A 21,104-nucleotide genomic window follows, 5' to 3' on the forward strand; every position below is an offset into this window, starting at 1 on the left:
TCCAGGGCGTTACATGAGACTCACGATGAACCAGAGCTATGAGATACCATGTACAAAAAGTGCTGTAATTCCTAAATGGTTCAGTCGATATGGATGAAAATACCCTCAAATTAAAGTATTTGTCACTGTCCCAATACTTTGAGCTCACTGCATGTATGCGGTTTTTTTTATTTAAAAAAAAATGTACATTTCAAGAGGTCGATTTTAAACACACCTCATGTATTGGAAAGACCCAGGTCTGTTAAAGAGCAGCTGACAGTGCTTCCAAAATTCTTGGAAATCTTGTAAAAAGCCAAAAGTGGAGGAGACACAAGTTTCCCCACAAGTCAGTTTAATTGATTGTTAAAATAATGAAAGGCTAAAGATATGCTGTATCAGTACATAGATAGGTGATGGATGAACTGTCACTGGGGACAACCATAGTCACGGCAACACAAGTTTTGGGGGTGACCTTGACCTGTTCATCAACACAGGAGTTGGAAGAAGTTGATCTTAGGCACTGACCTGAAGTCAGTTTCACATTTTCCTGAGCAGTAATGAAGGATTTTGTGAAGATACACTGGCCCCAGATCTGTGCTTAATGCCAACTTCCACCCAGCACACTCAACATCCCCCTTTGGAGTGTACAAAACATCAGGAACACCTGCTCTTTCCATGACAGACTGACAAGGTGAATCCAGTTGAAAGCTTATTGATGCCACTTGTTAAAGCCACTTCAAATCAGTGTAGATGAAGGGGAGGAAACAGGTTAAAATATGATTTTTAATCCTCAAGGCAATTGAGACATGGATTGTGTATGTGTGCCATTCAGAGGATAAATGGGTAAGAATGGTTTTTCACAACAGTTTCCTGTGTGTATCAAGATTGGTCCACCACCACCCAAAGGACATCCAGCAAACTTGACACAACTGTGGTATGCATTGGACACCTTGTAGAGTCCATGCCCAGACGAATTGAGGCTGTTCTGAGGGCAAAAAGGGGTGCAACTCAATATTAGGAAGGTGTTTTTAATGTTTTGTACAAGCAGGGTAGTGTATAGCGCAGTAGTCTCTCTCTAATTCAACCATTCCAATTACAATCATTGTCAAAACAATAAAACCAAGCCATTTCAATGTTTCATATACAATTTATATTCATATAGTTATATTCATATTGTACAAAGTTACATTCTGAACCGCAAAGACTCTTTCATAGAAATAAATACTGAAATGGCTAAACTGCGATATGAAGCATCTCTTCTCCTGGAGAGCAGACAGACAGACACACACAGACCGGCACAAAGGCACACACACACACACACACACACACACACACACACACACACACACACACACACACACACACACACACACACGCCCTCGTTCACTCCTCAGGACAGACACCGTAGTAAAACTCACCAGCACAATCTGCTGGTACACAGACCAGAGACACCGGCCGAGTGTGTCAAATGACACCTTACACCGCATCTAGACGCAACCACAGATTAAATGACACCTTACTCCGCATCTAGACGCAACCACAGATTAAATGACACCTTACTCCCCATCTAGACGCAACCACAGATTCAATGACACCTTACTCCGCATCTAGACGCAACCACAGATTAAATGTCACCTACCCATCTAGACGCAACCACAGATTAAATGATTACCCCCATCTAGACGCAACCACAGATTAAATGACACCTTACTCCCCATCTAGACGCAACCACAGATTAAATGACACCTTACTCCGCATCTAGACGCAACCACAGATTAAATGACACCTTACTCCGCATCTAGACGCAACCACAGATTAAATGACACCTTACTCCCCATCTAGACGCAACCACAGATTAAATGTCACCTTACTCCCCATCTAGACGCAACCACAGATTAAATGTCACCTTACTCCCCATCTAGACGCAACCACAGATTAAATGACACCTTACTCCCCATCTAGACGAACCACAGATTAAATGCACTACCCCCATCTAGACGCAACCACAGATTAAATGACACCTTACTCCCCATCTAGACGCAACCACAGATTAAATGACACCTTACTCCCCATCTAGACGCAACCACAGATTAAATGACACCTCACTCCCCATCTAGACGCAACCACAGATTAGGGTCGAAAAGACAAACATACAAAAAGTCAATAATACAAATAGGCTTCAGTATCATATCAACCTATCAGGAGGGATCCTGTTTGGTCAGAGATCAGTCACCCTGTCCCCAGTGTACAAAAGGAAGACGTTGCCCCTAGACGCTCATCTAATGTCAGTGTTGAGTAGTTCCTCCCCTAATTGTTCACGTTGGGATTTGCGGAGGGTAAATTGATCCTAGATCTGTGCCTATGGGTAACATCTACTCTCAGCATACAAAAGACTCCAAAAGCAGAGAAACCAGCTATTATACACAATCACATCTCTGCATTTGCAGAGATGATGGCTTAAAAATATATTTATCTATCCATACACCATGAACCTTATAACAAAGACGGTCTGTCAAAATGTTATTGTATCTACAGAGAGACGGGTTGAAAATGCTGCTACAACGCTGTACATTTACTTTATTCTGATCAACTGAAATTAGTTTTCCTTTGGTAACATTCTTTCACATAGGTATACATAATCAGTCACACTTCAAAAGTCCATAATGTAGTTTTAAACATTTCCTTTCTTTTACTTTCAAACCTAAGGCAACAGTTGATTTTTGTAAAATGTCTGCAAGCTCTAGCTGATGGGAAGGAAGATGGGAGAGCAGGATGGGAGAGCAGCGGCCCAGAAACTAAAGTCAGAGACCCTGTTCCAACACACTTAAAGTGCAACCCTGTAATTAACTACTAATGTGTCTCAATCATCAATCCAACCCAGTTGTAATTACCCCTAGGAAGAGTGGATGCATTTTTAGTTATTGGAATAGGGCGATTTTCTGACCCTGCAGCTACAGACATGATTGATCTGCGATCTATCAGGTTTTCCATAGACCATAGTCATGGAGAACAACACTGATCCCAAGTCCAGAAAACTGACAATTGATTAAACTGTATTGCGTACAATCAACATCCATGTTCTCACAAAATAAAATAAAAATGATCATGCAAGAAGAGCACACCTGTATCATTTAGGACACACAGGATTGGCTCCATCGCTGGATCGTTCTGTAATACTTGCTTTCTTATTGGACATCATGCGGTTGATTTGGTTTTGCAGTTCAAACACCAACATCATTATTCTCCTGTGTGCAGGTGTCTCGTACAGTTTCATACAGTATTGTCTCCTCTGTCCAATCGGTCCTTTACTGAAAGGAAGCAAAGATGAGGACAGGGGTGTGGCCAAAGACACACCCTGAACCTACATCGATTCCCACCAATCACCACGCAGTATTTGTACAGAGGGGTTGGACACTAGGCATACAATATAAAACCAAGTGCAAAACATGACAAATTAAATAAACAGAAATGATTTTGTTTTCAATAATAGTAGTAGTAGTAGTAATAATAATAATAATAATAATAATAATAATAAAAGAGCAACAGGCTTGTATCAGATTTAAAATTCAATACAATCAGTAAAATTACAAATTAAATAAAAAATAACCGTAAAACAAAAAGAAACATGCAGAAGAGTGAATCTGATTGGCCAGCTTTGTTCCTGCTTCGAGCAGGCTCCTCCCATTCTTCATCTCTGTGGCAGGGTTAGAGATCAAGGGTTAAAAGTTCAGGCCTGACTGCCCATGACCTGCCAGACGATCAGGTGACTCCTCTCAGCTTTAGCCAGGAACGGCTGCAGCTTCAGAGTGTGCTCATCCAGTGGCTCCTCAGTCTCCCCAGCCTCGTCACCTACACACAGACAAACATTAAGCCACTTCAATTTATACAAATCTGTATGTTTTCATGCCCTGTCATATACAGACAGTACTTGTCAATTGATTGTCTGATATGATGGTCCTAGCCAACTCACCCATCCTGAAGTCGATGTATCCCTCTCCACCACTCATCACTAGAACAGACCTTTCCTGCTGTTGTTGAGGGTGCTCCTCTACCCCCTTGTCACTCCCCACCTCTGCTGCTCCGCCAGCACCTGACGGGATCACCTGACCTGGGGGAGGGAGGACCTTCATCCAGTTAAAAGGCAGGAGGAGGAGAAGAAGAGAGGGAAGAGAAGTGAAATTACCTGGGACAGCCGTGAAGAACTTGACGGCATCTCGGTGACCATGGAAACAGAGCTGAGCGTGAGCCATGGAGCAGAAGGGTACAGAGGTTCCAGCTGTCACCTTGTCACTGTTTTCATCACCATACACACGGATCACTCCACCAGGTTTACCTGGCCCCGCCGTCACCTTATTGGCTAGAGACAGAGCGAGAGAGAGATTAATCATTAAATAGAGAAAGGGTGAATAGATGGAGGGATGAGAGAGAAATGAATAATTACATAGAGAGAGGGGAAAGAGATGGTGATGGAGAGAGAGATGCATTACTTCCCCTTACTGTCAGTGAGAGGTATAGAGATGATAACACCATTGCCGGTGCCGACCCAGAGACGGTTACAGGACACCATGAGAGCTGTGATCCTAACAAACGAGAAGCCCAGCTTCCCCGTACCTGAGGGAGATTAACATGACTCATTATTTAGAAAATAAAGAATGAAGTACGGGTCTATATTTCCTGTACATGACTTGGGCTTTCTAACGCCATGACTCCCTGTCCCATATTAATCAGCTAACGAGGAAACAAACTCAAACAAGTTGCATTAGAAGCATAGAACACAACAACAGGTGTTTAAATGCCCTGGGTTCCTCACCCAGCATCTTGCTGACGTAGGGTTCTATGTCGACGTCCTGCAGGTGTTGATGTGTGTGGGCGTGGAACAGTCTCAGAGTAGAGTCCAGTCGGATCGACACCCAGATACCATCTCCATCCCATGCCAGCTGTCTCACCTGGCTCTCCTTACGGGGGTGGGCATCAAATGACTTCTACGGGGGGAGAGAGATGAGAGAGGATGGAAAAGGAGAGGAGGGTTACAACTATAATCTGTGGATGGTTAAACTTGTGTGTTCAGTACGCGAGTCAGTCCGTCTGAGCCTGTGTGTTCAGTACGCGAGTCAGTCCGTCTGAGCCTGTGTGTTCAGTAGGCGAGTCAGTCCGTCTGAGCCTGTGTGTTCAGTAGGCGAGTCAGTCCGTCTGAGCCTGTGTGTTCAGTAGGCGAGTCAGTCCGTCTGAGCCTGTGTGTTCAGTAGGCGAGTCAGTCCGCCTGAGCCTGTGTGTTCAGTAGGCGAGTCAGTCCGCCTGAGCCTGTGTGTTCAGTACGCGAGTCAGTCCGCCTGAGCCTGTGTGTTCAGTAGGCGAGTCAGTCCGCCTGAGCCTGTGTGTTCAGTAGGCGAGTCAGTCCGCCTGAGCCTGTGTGTTCAGTAGGCGAGTCAGTCCGCCTGAGCCTGTGTGTTCAGTAGGCGAGTCAGTCCGCCTGAGCCTGTGTGTTCAGTAGGCGAGTCAGTCCGCCTGAGCCTGTGTGTTCAGTAGGCGAGTCAGTCCGCCTGAGCCTGTGTGTTCAGTAGGCGAGTCAGTCCGCCTGAGCCTGTGTGTTCAGTAGGCGAGTCAGTCCGCCTGAGCCTGTGTGTTCAGTAGGCGAGTCAGTCCGCCTGAGCCTGTGTGTTCAGTAGGCGAGTCAGTCCGCCTGAGCCTGTGTGTTCAGTAGGCGAGTCAGTCCGCCTGAGCCTGTGTGTTCAGTAGGCGAGTCAGTCCGTCTGAGCCTGTGTGTTCAGTAGGCGAGTCAGTCCGTCTGAGCCTGTGTTCAGTAGGCGAGTCAGTCCGTCTGAGCCTGTGTGTTTAGTATGCGAGTCAGTAGGCGAGTCAGTCCGTCTGAGCCTGTGTGTTTAGTATGCGAGTCAGTACGCGAGTCAGTCCGTCTGAGCCTGTGTGTTTAGTATGCGAGTCAGTCCGTCTGAGCCTGTGTGTTCAGTATGCGAGTCAGTCCGTCTGAGCCTGTGTGTTCAGTATGCGAGTCAGTCCGTCTGAGCCTGTGTGTTCAGTATGCGAGTCAGTCCGTCTGAGCCTGTGTGTTCAGTATGCGAGTCAGTCCGTCTGAGCCTGTGTGTTCAGTATGCGAGTCAGTCCGTCTGAGCCTGTGTGTTCAGTATGCGAGTCAGTCCGTCTGAGCCTGTGTGTTCAGTATGCGAGTCAGTCCGTCAGAGCCTGTGTGTTTAGTATACCAGTCAGTCCGTCTGAGCCTGCATGATTCCGTGTGTGTGTCAGGCGTGCCTCTATCTTCATGGCTTTGGGCTGGACCACGTAGATCTTGTTCCTGAAGCCACACCAGACCTTGTCGTGAACCACAGTCATACAGCGGATAGAGTGGTGGGGTCTGCCCAGGTCTAACAGGTGGTAGTTGGTCAGATCCCACTGACCATCTGGAGGGGAAGGGGTGGGGTTAGCACCAGCATATACAGTGCATTCAGAAAGCATTAAGACCCCTTGACTTTTTCCACTGTTATGTTACAGCCTTATTCTAAAATGGATTAAATAATTTTTCCCCCCACCCTCAATCTACACACAATACCCAATAATGACAAAGCAAAAACAGTTGAATCCCCTTTTATGGGATTCAAGTAGATCAACGGACACACAAACACATGTAAGAAAGCATATGGAAACACGTCAGCCTTACCCACTCCTCTGTGGAAGATAGCCAGTGTTCCATCAGCCAGAGACACCAACACTCTCCCCTTCACATGGACGATGCCCAGGACAGAGTCCTTCAGCTTTATAGAGTGGAGACACTTCCTCCACTGGGCCACTGACGAGTGCACGTACACACTGAAACACACAACAGTTTGACTAATGGGATCAATATGAGATTGATAAACAGATCTGATTGATTCATTAGCAGATTGGCATCTCACCATCCATTCTGTGCCCCTAGCCACATGGTGGGTAAAACACTGCTCATCTTCTGGGCTTCTTCTCTCATCAGGTCCTGTTCCTCTGGGTTAGGGTTGGAGCTCACACCATCCTTCACCAGATCAGACTCCCTGAGAATGGAAACAGGATGTTATAATGAGTGTTTGTGTGTGTTTTTGTTTGTCCGTGTTTGTCCATACCTCTGTGTGTAGTTGGCTGGCGACTTCCCAGGGCTAGTACTCTGAACACCCAGAGGGTCAGTGAAGACATGTTCAGTGTAGACTCCCCTCTGACTTAAGTCATGTTCCGGACCTGCAGGACCTGCACTGGCCTCTGTAGCTTCAGTAGCCTCCTCTGCAGCCTTGGAGTCTACACAGGGAGGAGAGAGGGAATCCCATTTGGGAACCAATTGCCCAAATCACGTTTCTATAACCCTGTAGGGTACACCTAGGAATTCAGTGGATCATTCCATGGAGAAAGTGGGGTGAAAGGGTTTAGTTTAGAGGTCTTCACTGGTCCGAGTGGGCCTGATATACCCAACAGTTCTAACTTGTCCTTCGGGACCGGGTCGGGTCCTGTTTGATTGTCATCGGGTCTCGGTCGATGTAACTACAGCTGACAGACTGAATGGACCTGACCACAGCTCTGCATAGACTATAGCATATTTATTTTATGCTAATAAGGTGAATGTATTAACTTATAGAAGGCCTAGCCGACATATAAAGACCTACTTCTTAACCAGTAGACCAACTTGGCTGATAAACATAACATTTTTGTCACTCCGGTCCAAATCGGGTCTAGGTTCCATTTGGGTTGCGGTCTGATTGTTCTCGGGTTCGTTCAGGTCCGGGTCCATGACCTCTAGCTAGCAAACCCAGCAATCACCCACTTCTGGAACTAGCAAAGTATCCACTAACTCGGCACATCAGTCCAGTGTGACTAGATCAGTAGAAACTTCAGAGGGACGTCTCTTACCTGCGTCTGTCTCATTCTCTGTGCTTGCTGTCTGGGGGGTAGCCACCGCCCCCTCGGTAGAGCAGCCAACCACATTGATCCCTGCCAGCACTCCAGCTTCGCCCCCTGAGCCACTACTGGTTGTGCTGGCTTCGAGAGTCCCGCCCTCAGCACCCGACCCCGCCTCCGGGTTATGGGGTACCTCCTCCCCTGCTGGGTAGTCGGTCTCTCTGGCACCTGACACACACGCAAGCACATATACACCAAAGACCACCATATATAAACATGTACAAACAAACATGTTATGGTTAGCTACAATCAAAATACATATACGTATTTGGCTTGGTCTTGAGTGATCATATAAAAACGCACACAAACACAGACCTGGCACGCTGGCCATGCAGAGGACGTGGGAGTTGCAGACAAAGAAGTTCTCCAGGACGTTCCCAGGCTGGTTGGCGTCGATGACGATGACCTTAGTGGTGGCCTGAGTACTGGTACAGATCCAGACCAGAGAGGACAGCTCCTCCTGGTGATGCAGCTCCTTCTCCTGCTCCTACACACCAGTATTGTATGAGCGTGCCTGTATTGTATGAGCGTGCCTGTATTGTATGAGCGTGCCTGTATTGTATGAGCATGCCTGTATTGTATGAGCGCATTTGTGTGTGTGTGTGTGTGTGTGTGTGTGTGTGTGTGTGTGTGTGTGTGTGTGCTGGCTGACCATGTGTGTTGTGTACATGTACCTTCAGGTCCTGGTCCAGTTTGTCCAGACTGCTCTGTGATCCTACCTTCCTGCGACGGCTCTCAGGACCAGGGCTGGTCAGGTCACTGTAGAACACACTGGCTCCTACTATTGACCCCCCGTCACGAGTCTTACCCCCTGACAGGTTCACACCGACAGCACACCACAGCTACGGGAGGGAGACACACAGTTAGCAATATGTCCCTGTATATAGAGAGACATACAAAGGTAAGAATAGGTGTACAGACCAGTTTGTGAGCGGAGCTGAGCGGTCCTTTCTTACCGCTCTGCTAAAAACCACTCATCGCTCACAGGAAGAGAACCTGCTGCTCCAAATTCGCTCCATTCATTAAAAATCACAATTGAACCAACACCCATCTATTTTTGTGACCACCCAGACCTACCATTTTGTTTTGAAGTATTGAAACCAAACCATATGATCTGAAGGAAAAGTATTTGAATAAACATGAAAAGATGAATGTAAGAAGCGCTCATCATTTCAAATAGGCTACATGTCATATTAAACAGCACATAAACACTAAATAGGTCAGGAGCCAGACAGGGAGACTAAGAAGGAACAAAATTGAATTACTTAGCCTATATTATTTAAAAAATGTCAAGGCTATAGGCTACAAAGAAATACATTGTGAAGCATTAGCGAGGGCTACACCAGGCTGTCAGGGACATAAAGTGCTCAGCATTTGAAAACAACATTTCGCTGTATTTGTTAGGTTCTGACAAACAGAGTGAAAAACTAACGGACAACTAATCAAAGCTTAAACCAAGTTTGTTCACCCATTGGGTCAAACAGCTGAAAAGACAAAGACATGTCTAACCCAGCACGAGTATTTATACCCTCCTTTAGGCGGAGTCTCCTCCTTGCACCTCTAAACACTACATCTTTGTTGCCAGGCATGTTAAGTTACGTGTAATAATAAAATTAAACTGTTCCTTCTGCCTTCATCTGACCTGACCTCGGCCCACATTCCTCACTAATCCATTGCTATCCAACCTTATCAGTGACCGCAACCAAGTGATTTCCTTTTCCCTTAATTAGTAACTCTCCAGACCCATACTTCTTATCCACCCTCCATTGACCCCACCATATACATTCCTCATACATGTAACCATTAACTTCTAGTGTAGAAAGTATTTTAAACTACAACCCAACATATTAAAGAATTATATTCTATAAATTGCATAATATATATATATATATATACATACACTTTGACTTAGAATTCATTAGAAATTAAACAAAAAAATGCCTTATTAGGCTCAGTCTACAGTGCCTGGAGAACAGGCCAGCAGCGGAGAATACCCTCTAAGCACTTGCAGAACCACTGGGGACGCTAAACACCCTTTGGGCCGTTCTTGCCAGGTTGGGCAGGAATGCGTTTTTCTTTTTCTTTTTTGTAGGTAGGCCTAAAAGGATTTTAGGTAAAATAACCCTATCAAAACAGATAAAGCTCCTTGAAAGAGGTAATATGCCCGGCCTATTGGGCCAAAATGCCTTGGTTTCTCAAATGATTGCCTCGCCTGGTTCACCAACATAGCCCATCTATAATTTAGCCCAATCAACTACCTCTTCCCCTACTGTATTTATTTATTTTGCTCCTTTGCACCCAATTATTTCTATTTCTACTATCTTCCCCTACAAATCTACCATTCCAGTGTTGTACTTGCTATATTGTATTTACTTTGCCGCCATGGCCTTTTTTGCCTTTACCTCTCTTATCTCACATCATTTGCTCACATTGTATATAGACTTATTTTTCTACTGTATTATTGACTATGTTTGTTTTACTCCATGTGTAACTCTGTGTTGTTGTATGTGTCAAACTGCTTGCTTTATCTTGGCCAGGTCGCAATTGTAAATGAGAACTTGTTCTCAACTTGCCTTCCTGGTTAAATAAAAGTTGAAATAAATCAATAAAGAAAGAAAATAAAAATCAATGATGGCCCATTGTATAGATAATAGAACAAAAATGAACCAAACTTAAAGAGATCTGATTTTTAGTTTATAAATACTTTGCTACAATGACACAGCTAGCTACCCACCTCGTTCCTTTCTGTTAGCATCTACACGTACTAAGTACACTATCATGCTTTCGGGATACCAGTCTTTTCTGACCCCATAATGATTCTTTAGTTGTGGACACTACATCACCACACACCCTCTTGTGCTTGGACCTTCTTATCTTTGTAAGTCATCTTGATTTTGCACCTGTGTGTTTTCAGTTTCTTTCTGAAAATATTTAGCATACTAGATGACAGAAACTAAAGCAAGGGGCTATTAGCAGCACACAAGTAGACTACAAATGCATGCTGGGCTGGGCATGGCCTGAGCTTGTGAAGTGAACGCTACTGGAGCGCTACTGGAGCGGGCGAGAAGGCCGAAGCTCCAGCCTTTGGGAAACTCGCTCCACGCTCCAGTCAAATTGGGGGACACTCCGCTCCAGCTCCACTCCAGTTCACATACTCTGGTATACACACCTTCATGGTAGCATCTTTCTCATCCAGTGGTCGGAGGTAGACCGGAACAGGTAGATTCTTCATCTTGTTCTCTGACGTCTGACCACCGTTGGCCACCTGTAAAATAAAATTGTGTGGTCAAAATACCTGGAGTCGCTTAACCTAACCTCACGTAACCTACAGCCCGTATATTAAAAGTCAGCCATATTAAGTAACCCACAAAGAGACTTCAACTACCTTGAATTTCTGCGGCAGGCTCCACCCGTAGGCCTGTACCCGGCCGTCCTCTTCCTTCTCAACGTGGGCTTTCACCTGTCTGTACTGGGCTCTCTTCTGCTCCCTACGAGACACCATGTTGCCTGCCTCAGACCTGAACGGGGGGGGTGGAATGCATAAAAAAACATCCCATCTATTCTGGACACACAATCTGGCGTAGATAGATAAATAAACTGAATGGATAGGGGCATGGAGGTGGGCCAAAGGAGGATTAAATCTCGAATGAGTGAAAAGCTGCATTAATAATTGGGTGGATCATGAGTGAATGGACAGATGAGTAGATGTCTCTAATACTCACTCCTCATTGAGGAAGTCGAAGGCCTTGCTCTTGTCACTGGGTAACTGTTGAAGCGCTGCACTCTTCTTCTTCACGGAGGGCTGGACCTGGGACGAGGGGGCGTTGTACTTCACATTGACTGGAGCCGCCTCCGCTGGTTTCTTAGCTGCTCCGCCACTTGAACTGAACAACCGGCTGAAACTGGAAGACGGAGGGAGGGATGGAGAGAGGGATACAGGGATGGAGAAGGTAGAAAGAAAGAGCAGACAGAGACATATAGAGGGGTGGACAAAGCAGCAGCGGCAGGGTTTAAGGGATAAATATTAAAATCAAGGGTTGATTTACCCCCCCCCCCAAGACTACAACAATGACCAAAAGGAGGGTTTAACAGCGAGCCAGTCTCCACTCAGCAATTTTACAGGGGATGGGAGAGCAGGGAATGCATTGGTTAATACTGTAACACGAACCAGGCAGTTAGTATGTCAACACAGAACACAACAAAAGTTAAACTATTACTGCTAATCCCAGCTCTAGACAACGCTTGTTAAGTAAGAGTGAGATGAGAAGACTAGATCCAAAAATATCAGGATTCTTTCTGTTTAAGATCAAATATCTACAGTCCATCAGGTCAAAACATAGACTTCATGACCCTCTCCATATAGCAGAAAATAGCCTACCCTCTTGGTAACAACCTCACTGTGTCAATTCAGAAATCTGTCCAATCACAGATGGCATACTGCATCTGACTCTGAAATACAACCATCTATTTCACCGTATGCCCTCTTTCTCCTCATCCCAACCCCATCACACACACCCTCCCACATCCCAACACACCTCCTACACACATATGACATCCAACGACAACCATAGGCATGATAACAGAGACAGAGGGACCAGAGGGCAACAGGAAAGACAAGGGATTTCTTCATAAATAAACATGCATTTAACATTTCACGCAACAAATAAATGCTTTACCCTCTGCCTAAAATATAAGTAAATTATTAGTCAGATGCATTACACCCCTCTCAAACAATACATGTCATTCATAAATGAACCACACACCATAGCCATTCCTACTGAAACTCAACAGGGACAGCCTGTATTGGGAAATGGCCATTTACAAGACATTTCAGTTAAATATTTTTAATATGTGTACTAGGTACACACACACACACACACACACCTTCTGATTGTAGGTGAATCGTATTCAAAACTTTTGACAAAGAGGATAAGTGTTGGTTTCCCTTGGGAGTTTTCAAAAAATGTGAACTCACTCCGACTTTAAATGAAAACAAAATGTCACTTGAAGTAAAAAGCCATTCCCTGATCAGGCAGGCACTCCCTGCATGTTTTGTTAATGTTGTTTGTTAAAAACCAGATTCAAGAAGACCCTTAGCATAGCAAAAGTTTACCTACACGCTGGAGATCAAAACGTGATTTTTTAAAAATAAAGAAAAATAGTAAAACAAAAAGGGGAAAACAGAATCAATGATGGTCAACAATCATCGTAGTGACTTTAGCTTCAGGTATGGTATGACACCTCTGAGATGAGGAGTGTATGGCGAAAAGCAGAGACAAAAAGGAAAAAAGTAAAGAAAATTAGATAGAAAGTAGTGGTAGTAGGAGGGGATAGTAGAAAAGGAGGGGATAGTAGGAAAGGAGGGGATAGTAGAAAAGGAGGGTTAGTAGAAAAAGAGGGATAGTAGGGAAAGGAGGGGATAGTAGGAAAGGAGGGTTAGTAGAAAAAGAGGGATAGTAGGGAAAGGAGGGGATAGTAGAAAAGGAGGGGATAGTAGAAAAGGAGGGGATAGTAGAAAAGGAGGGGATAGTAGAAAAGGAGGGGATAGTAGAAAAGGAGGGGATAGTAGAAAAGGAGGGGATAGTAGGAAGGGGGGGTAGTAGAAAAAGAGGGATAGCAGGAAAGGAGTGGTAGCAGGAAAGGAGTGGTAGCAGAAAAGGAGTGGTAGCAGAAAAGGAGTGGTAGCAGAAAAGGAGTGGTAGCAGGAAAGGAGTGGTAGCAGGAAAGGAGTGGTAGCAGGAAAGGAGTGGTAGCAGAAAAGGAGGGGTAGTAGGAAAGGAGTGGTAGTAGGAAAGGAGGGGATAGTAGGAAAGGAGGGGTAGTAGGAAAGGAGGGGATAGTAGAAAAGGAGGGTGGTAGTAGAAAAGGAGGGGTGGTAGGAAAGGAGGGGTAGTAGGAAAGGAGTGGTAGTAGGAAAGGAGTGGATAGTAGAAAAGGAGGGGATAGTAGGAAGGGGGGTAGTAGAAAAGGAGGGATAGCAGGAAAGGGGGATAGCAGGAAAGGAGTGGTAGCAGGAAAGGAGTGGTGGTAGGAAAGGAGTGGTGGTAGGAAAGGAGTGGTGGTAGGAAAGGAGTGGTGGTAGGAAAGGAGTGGTGGTAGGAAAGGAGTGGTGGTAGGAAAGGAGTGGTGGTAGGAAAGGAGTGGTGGTAGGAAAGGAGTGGTGGTAGGAAAGGAGTGGTGGTAGGAAAGGAGTGGTGGTGAAAAAGAAGGGAATCTTACAACTGCCAGATGCTGGATTTCTTCTTGTCTGCGGCGGCAGGGTTCTCTCTAGACGCTCTGAGGGAAGATAACAACATATTTCATGGAGTCATCACTATTCAGCTGAGACAAAAACGATCTTGTTACTCAACTAGCGAGAATCGCCAAGGAGGGAACGCACTAGAAGGGGTGCTTGTTTATCAATAAGAACAATGTGTGGGTGGAACACAGGAGACAAAAACTCTTCAATATGCATCACTTTGTTTTGGAGTAGCTCAGCTTTAAAGGCGCTGCTTGGTCAATCCGACGTCTGCATTGGCGGTCATGCGGCCTCTGCAGAAGTCAGGGCATTCATACTTCCTGCGCTTCACAGAGCAGCGCAGATCTGTTGAGCAGAGCTGTCGTCAAGTGAGTTTGTGTTTATACAGGACCTCCAGCCGCCACCTACCGTCAACCAATCATGTCAATGTGGAGCTATACGGAGCCCTCCGCATTGTTACAAAATTTGGGAGGCCCACAGCGGCACTAAATTTGGCCTTTGCATGCCTCCGGAGGCTCCGCTACTGCGTCACACCATCCATACGAAGCCAACAACCACATTTTGAATCAAGCATAAATTGGCTCTTAGTTACAAGATTCCCCTCCTCCCTCCCTCTCACTTCCTCCCCCCTCTTCTCACCGTATCATCTCTGTCCATCGTACAGCTTCCTGTAGCTCCATCAGTCTCTCCTTGTACTGGTTCCTCTCCATCAGGACTCTGGCCATCTCTACTCTGGTAAACCTCTTCCTCTGAGCCGTGGGAACATCCGCCTGCCAGGAGTGGTATCAGCACCCTCATTAGACACACACGTCCACAAACAACTCACACACACAAACAACTCACACACACACAACTCACATCTTCCTCACTGTTCTCACTCTTGGTCTTCACTTTGTCTTTCTCTGCCACCCGAATCCTAAGAGAGAAACAAACCATGTGATGAACACACACACCAGACACACACATGCTTGAGATGAACACACACAACAGACACACACTGGAGATGCCTGGGGATCCCATATTAATCTCAACAGGGGAACGAACAGACAGAGAGAAGGAAGGCAGAGTAAAGACTGACCTCCTGAGTTCCTCCTCTAGCTCCTTGTTTTTCTCCTCCAGTCTGGTCTTGGCCTGAGTCACAGCCTCTAGCTCTCCCTGCAGCGCCTCCTTCTCACACGACAGCTCATCTACGCGCGCTATCAGGTCATTCTTCACCACGTTCAACGCATTTCTGACGCAACCGTGAGGACAGATTAGTCAGCACGATCATTAGGCCCTACACCCAGTGATTCTGCATCCTGGTCCTGGGGACCCAAAGGGGTGCACATTTCTGTTTTTGTCCTAGCATTACACACCTGATTCCACTAATCAACTCATAATCAAAACTTTGATTAATGGAGTTGGGTGTTTAGTGCTAGGACAAAAACAGAAATGTGCACCCCTTTGATACCAGGATGCAGAAACACTGCACTAGGTGAACTCTTTGATGAAAGATAAATCCCTCCGTGACCAGAAGGTGGCAGTAGTGTGAATTTACTACACAACGTGGGACATTCTTGCTCTGGCACATGTATAATGTTCCATTGATTTCTTGAGCATGGATGCAGGTGATTTGAAAACACGCCTTACTTGGTCTCCAGCAGCTGAGTGTTCTCATGGATGAGGTGCTCTACTTCACGGCCCATACCTTCGAAGAAAAGGAGGGATGAAAAGGAAACGTTTTTAATAAGAAATGGGAATTCCTCCAGTCTGAAATGGAACGATATAAAACAACATGATACACACTCCTTCAGTCTTACCAAGAAAGTTAAGGTCTGAGTCTGACACCCACGCTGGCAATGTGAGGTAGAAAACAAAACTGATTAACTTGACAAGATTGTCTTACAACTTCTATGGGGACTCTACCAGGTCAATATACAGCCTAAAGAACACCTAACCTACAACCTGACTAAGAGGGAGACCCACTGTATATTTCAGTTTGGAAGCTAAGGGAGAACTAGGGAGAGGGTGATGAGTGATAGGGGAGAAAGCTAAGGGAAGCTAAGGGAGAACTAGGGAGAGGGTGATGAGTGATAGGGGAGAAAGCTAAGGGAAGCTAAGGGAGAACTAGGGAGAGGGTGATGAGTGATAGGGGAGAAAGCTAAGGGAAGCTAAGGGAGAACTAGGGAGAGGGTGATGAGTGATAGGGGAGAAAGCTAAGGGAAGCTAAGGGAGAACTAGGGAGAGGGTGATGAGTGATAGGGGAGAAAGCTAAGGGAAGCTAAGGGAGAACTAGGGAGAGGGTGATGAGTGATAGGGGAGAAAGCTAAGGGAAGCTAAGGGAGAACTAGGGAGAGGGTGATGAGTGATAGGGGAGAAAGCTAAGGGAAGCTAAGGGAGAACTAGGGAGAGGGTGATGAGTGATAGGGGAGAAAGTGCAAAGGGGGTGAATGGAATGGTTGATACACACCAGAAAACTCATCTGAAGAGAAGAACCAAGAAAAATATAAAATAATGAGATGAAGTATGCAGTATGGAAATAAAGTTAATGTGATAGGGGAGAAATGGCAAATAGGGGAGTCCATCCTAGTATATATGGCAAGTACACACAAGTGCCAGTTGAGTTTTTGCCATTCATTTGGGACTGAGGTAGAGTTCTCCAGATTTACCCAAGGCGTGGGTATGAGATGATGGTCTTGGAATAGGTGAGCGGCAAGTGTCTAAGGTGGGCGTGTCTTACCGAGCAGGTCGGCCCCCTCGTCCATGTCTGCTATGTCTACTTCCATGTCGGGTCCTGCCGAGGACAGCTCCGCAAACAAAGACTCTGTGTTCCTGTCGAACGCCATGTTTTCTATACCTACTCCTTTAGAAGGAGTACTGGAGAGAGGGATGGGAGGAGGGAGGTGGAAGGGGGGGATGATGGATGGGGGAGGGAGAGAGCGGGAGGTCATCTGAGTGACCACAGCTTCAATACACTGCATCATAAAATAAAGTGTTTGTTTTCATATCCGGCTGCAATCACCAAGCTGGAAGCGATTGTCTGTACAGTTTGACAGATAAATGATGATTGAGTGTTCAGGATAGAGATGCAGAGATGGCTATAGAAACACTAGTTCCTGTTGACCCTACCTGGCATCTTTGTAGCCACTGAGGTCCATGTCCAGTTCAGGAGTGGACTCTATGATGGACTGCACCTCTGATGACTCAGTGTTATCATCTGCTGCGTCTGGAGAGGAGATGGAATAACATGTAGATGGAGAGGAGATGGAATAACATGTACTATCCTTCTGGGAATGTTTGACATGGTGAATACAGTGGTGAGGCCAATGTGATGCCAAACACATTTTAGTATGTTTTCTAACGTAACAAAATCCAAGTCCCCCAACATAGCCAATCCCCATGTTATCTCAGTTTATGCCCTGTAGCTGCAGTACTGACCTGTGAGAGGTTCTGACCCTCCTCTGACTCCTGCTCCTCTCAGCTCGGAGTCCTGTCCCTCGTGTACTGTGGTGTTCTTACTGCTGATGTTCTCTGGCTTCCTGTCGCTTCTGTCCAGGTTCCTGTTCAGACCCTCGCACACTTCCTCTAACTCTTCCTGGTGGGGCGTGCCCACAGATGCCATGGCAACATCAGATGCGGAAGTAGACATGGGAGTGGCCGACATAGACCCGCCCCCTTGACTGGACATTGGGGTGACAGATTTGGAGCCGCCACTTTGCGTGGACATTGAGGTAACCGACTTTGAGTCCACCCCTTGAGATGAAATAGGGGTACCGGATTTGGACTCTCCTTGAGAAGACATCAGGGTAGCCGATTTAGAGCCACCTTGTTGCGAGGACATTTTGGAGCCTCCTCCTTGGCTGGACATGGGGGTCCCCGACTTGGAGCCCCCTTTAGGAGACATAGGTGGGTTAGACTTGGAGCCTCCACGGTTAGCATTTGACATCTCATCCTACCGAAGAGAAAGAGGAGGAGGAAGAATAAATTAAATAAATGACAGATGGTCAAGTGCTATATCTCAAGTCAGCTTCTTTCTCTCAAAAAGGAATAAGCATATTTGAAAAAAAGTTAGCCAATGCAACAAAACCATTAATGCTCAGTCAAAAGGCAGTGGTATAAAGGCAATGGTATAAAAGTGCATAAAACAAACCAAGAAAACTAAATGCAGTTTAAACCAACCAGAAAAACACCTCAATTCAAATCAAAGTTGTTAGATCACACAGTTAGAAAACAAAACAAACATGTTGTAATATATTCTACAGCTAAGGCTAGTTGATTGGGTTGAAGTACAGGTGGTGCCCTCTACGCATTAGTAATCCTAGCAAGCCGACTCAACCCCTGAAAGACTGCGATCCATCTGAAATGGCACCCTACTCCCTATATAGTGCACTACTTTTGGTCAGAGTCCCATAGGGCTAAAAGTAATGCACTACATAGGGATCATTTAAGATTCAGCCCCATGGTCACACCACGGTCCAGGTGAGTAACCTGCTTGGGTTGCATGCAGCTGGCAATGTACTATGATCTACGGTGGCATAAAGGCTAGATTAAGCTTTTATGAGAAGACGACATCGTCGTCGTCAACAACACAGCAATTACAGGCCATAAAAACAACAACACGGTAGTTTGGACCTGGTTCTGTTCAGCCTGCTGATTGGCTGAATGCCTCTGCCATCTGCTTGGGGAGTCTGGTGCCCCCAACTGGTTAAGAGAAAAATTACAACGAAGGCCTGTTTTAGAGCCGCGATCACAACTGGCCACATAATCAAAACACAGAGGTATAAAGATTACAAGGGGAGGGGCAATCAGAAGAGATAGAACAGCAGATTTATGTTCAAACAAGATTATTGCAAAGTCATTAATTAAGTATCTATCTATATATACACACACTGAACAAAAATAAAAACGCAACATGTTTCCTGTGCCAAGATAATCCATCCACCTGACAGGTCTGGCATATCAAGAAGCTGATTAAACAGCATGATCATTACACAGGTGCACCTTGTGTTGTGGACAATAAAGGGCCACTTTAAAATGTGCAGGTTTGTCACACAACACAATGCCACAGATGTCAAAATGGCACAAGTTGCGGGAGATTGCAATTGGCATGCTGGCTGCAGGAATATCTACCAGAGCTGCTGCCAGAGAATTAAATGTTAATTTCTCTACCATAAACTGCCTCCAACATAATTTTAGAGAATTTGGCAGTACATCCAACCGGCCTCACAATCCCAGCTCCCAAGTGGGTGGGCCTATGCCCTCCAGTCATGTGAAATCCATAGATTAAGGCCTAATGAATTTATTTCAATTGACTGATTTCCTTATACGAACTGTAACTCAGTAAAATCTTTTACATTGTTGCAGTTCAACTCATCCAAAACAGGTTGAGGTCAGGTGATTGTGGAGGCCAGGTCATCTGATGCAGCTCTCCATCCCACTCCTTTTTGGTCAAATAGCCCTTACAAAGCCTGGAGGTGTGTTGGGTCATTGTCCTGTTGAAAAACAAATGATAGGCCCACTAAGCACAAACCAGATGGGATGGCGTAATCGCTGCAGAATGCTGTGGCAGCCATGCTGGTTAAGTGTGCCTTGAATTCTAAATAAAATCACAGACAGTGTCACCAGAAAAGCACCACCACACCACCTCCTCCATGCTTCACGGTGGGAACCACACATGAGGAGATCATCCGGTCACCTACTCTGCATCTCACAATGACAAGGCGGTTGGAACCCAAAATCTCAAATTTGGACTCAGACCAAAATGACAGATTTCCACTGGTCTAATGTCCATTGCTCGTGTTTCTTGGCCCAAGCAAGTCTCCTCTTCTTATTGGTGTCCTTTAGTAGTGGTTTCTTTGTAGCAATTTGACCATGAAGGCCTGATTCATGTAGTCTCCTCTGAACAGTTGATGTTGAGATGTTTCTGTTACTTGAACTCTGTGAAGCATTTATTTGGACTGCAATCTGAGGTGTAGTTAACTCTAATGAACTTATCTTCTGCAGCAGAGGTAACTCTGTGGCGGTCCTCATGAGAGCCAGTTTCATCATTGCACTTGATGGTTTTTGCAACTGCACTTGAAATTTAACGGATTGACTGAACTTCATGTCTTAAAGTAATGGACTGTCGTTTCTCTTTGCTTATTCGAGCATTTCTTACCATAATATGGACTTGGTCTTTTACCAATAGCATACCACCCTACCTTGTCAAAACACAACTGATTGGCTCAAAACGCACACCTGTTAATTGAAATGCATTCCAGGTGACTACCTCATGAAGCTGGTTGAGAGAAGTGTGTGCAGTTGCCATCCAGGCAAAGGGTGGCTACTTTGAAGAATCTCAAATATGTTTATTTGTTTAACACCGTTTTGGTTACTACATGATTCCATGTGTTATTTCATAGTTTTAATGTCTTCACTATTATTCTACAATGTAGAAAATAGTGAAAATAAAGAAAAACCCTTGAATGAGTAGGTGTCCAAACGTTTGACTGGTACTGTGTGTGTGTGTGTGTGTGTGTGTGTGTACATTACCATTCAAAAGTTTAGGGTCACTTAGAAATGTCCGTGTTTTGAAAGAAAAATCAAACATTTTTCCATTAAAATAACATCAAATTGATCAAAAATAGTCCAAATTGGTGAAGTGAAAAAAATAACTTATTTTAAAAAAAATCCTAAAGAAATGTGCAGAAAACTGGTGTGTGCATATGTATTCAACCCCCTTGCTATGAAGCCCCTAAATAAGATCTGGTGAAACCAATTACCTTCAGAAGTCACATAATTAGTTAAATGAAGTCCACCTGTGTGCAATCTAAGTGTCACATGATCTCAGTATATATATATATATATTTGGTGGTGTTGCAGAATATGGGGCCTTTCAGAACGTGTGTGTGTGTGTGTGTGTGTGTGTGTGTGTGTGTGTGTGTGTGTGTGTGTGTGTGTGTGTATGTGTGTGTACGTACATACATACATACACACACACACA

General features: G+C 45.2%; 1 protein-coding gene across 5 annotated transcripts in view; it reads right to left on the reverse strand.

Annotated features, from left to right (window-relative positions):
- Positions 1-991: 991 nt before the first annotated feature.
- LOC106609079 (C-Jun-amino-terminal kinase-interacting protein 4) overlaps positions 992-21,104 on the reverse strand; it is a 61,220-nt gene continuing 41,107 nt past the window's right edge. For 2 of the 5 annotated variants that reach the window (XM_045723687.1, XM_045723691.1), the window contains 23 exons: positions 17,561-18,074; positions 17,252-17,348; positions 16,863-16,999; positions 15,773-15,830; positions 15,222-15,374; positions 15,002-15,059; positions 14,783-14,913; positions 14,124-14,181; positions 11,628-11,809; positions 11,291-11,423; positions 11,075-11,170; positions 8,580-8,747; positions 8,221-8,392; positions 7,858-8,073; positions 7,083-7,251; positions 6,885-7,013; positions 6,650-6,798; positions 6,244-6,392; positions 4,790-4,961; positions 4,477-4,590; positions 4,163-4,336; positions 3,950-4,087; positions 2,537-3,828 (listed from right to left, as the gene is read on the reverse strand). In XM_045723687.1, coding sequence (XP_045579643.1) covers positions 3,707-3,828; positions 3,950-4,087; positions 4,163-4,336; positions 4,477-4,590; positions 4,790-4,961; positions 6,244-6,392; positions 6,650-6,798; positions 6,885-7,013; positions 7,083-7,251; positions 7,858-8,073; positions 8,221-8,392; positions 8,580-8,747; positions 11,075-11,170; positions 11,291-11,423; positions 11,628-11,809; positions 14,124-14,181; positions 14,783-14,913; positions 15,002-15,059; positions 15,222-15,374; positions 15,773-15,830; positions 16,863-16,999; positions 17,252-17,348; positions 17,561-18,074 — 3,489 coding nt within the window. In that variant the 3' untranslated portion in view covers positions 2,537-3,706. Of the gene's footprint in view, positions 1,615-2,000; positions 3,829-3,949; positions 4,088-4,162; positions 4,337-4,476; positions 4,591-4,789; positions 4,962-6,243; positions 6,393-6,649; positions 6,799-6,884; positions 7,014-7,082; positions 7,252-7,857; positions 8,074-8,220; positions 8,393-8,579; positions 8,748-11,074; positions 11,171-11,290; positions 11,424-11,627; positions 11,810-14,123; positions 14,182-14,782; positions 14,914-15,001; positions 15,060-15,221; positions 15,375-15,772; positions 15,831-16,862; positions 17,000-17,251; positions 17,349-17,560; positions 18,075-18,754; positions 18,824-21,104 lie in introns of those variants that run through there. The other 3 variants (XR_006771000.1, XM_014207478.2, XM_014207487.2) reach the window with 3 other exon arrangements.

The sequence above is a fragment of the Salmo salar genome, chromosome ssa01 (assembly GCF_905237065.1).
Source record: "Salmo salar chromosome ssa01, Ssal_v3.1, whole genome shotgun sequence".
NCBI classification, from domain to species: domain Eukaryota; kingdom Metazoa; phylum Chordata; class Actinopteri; order Salmoniformes; family Salmonidae; genus Salmo; species Salmo salar.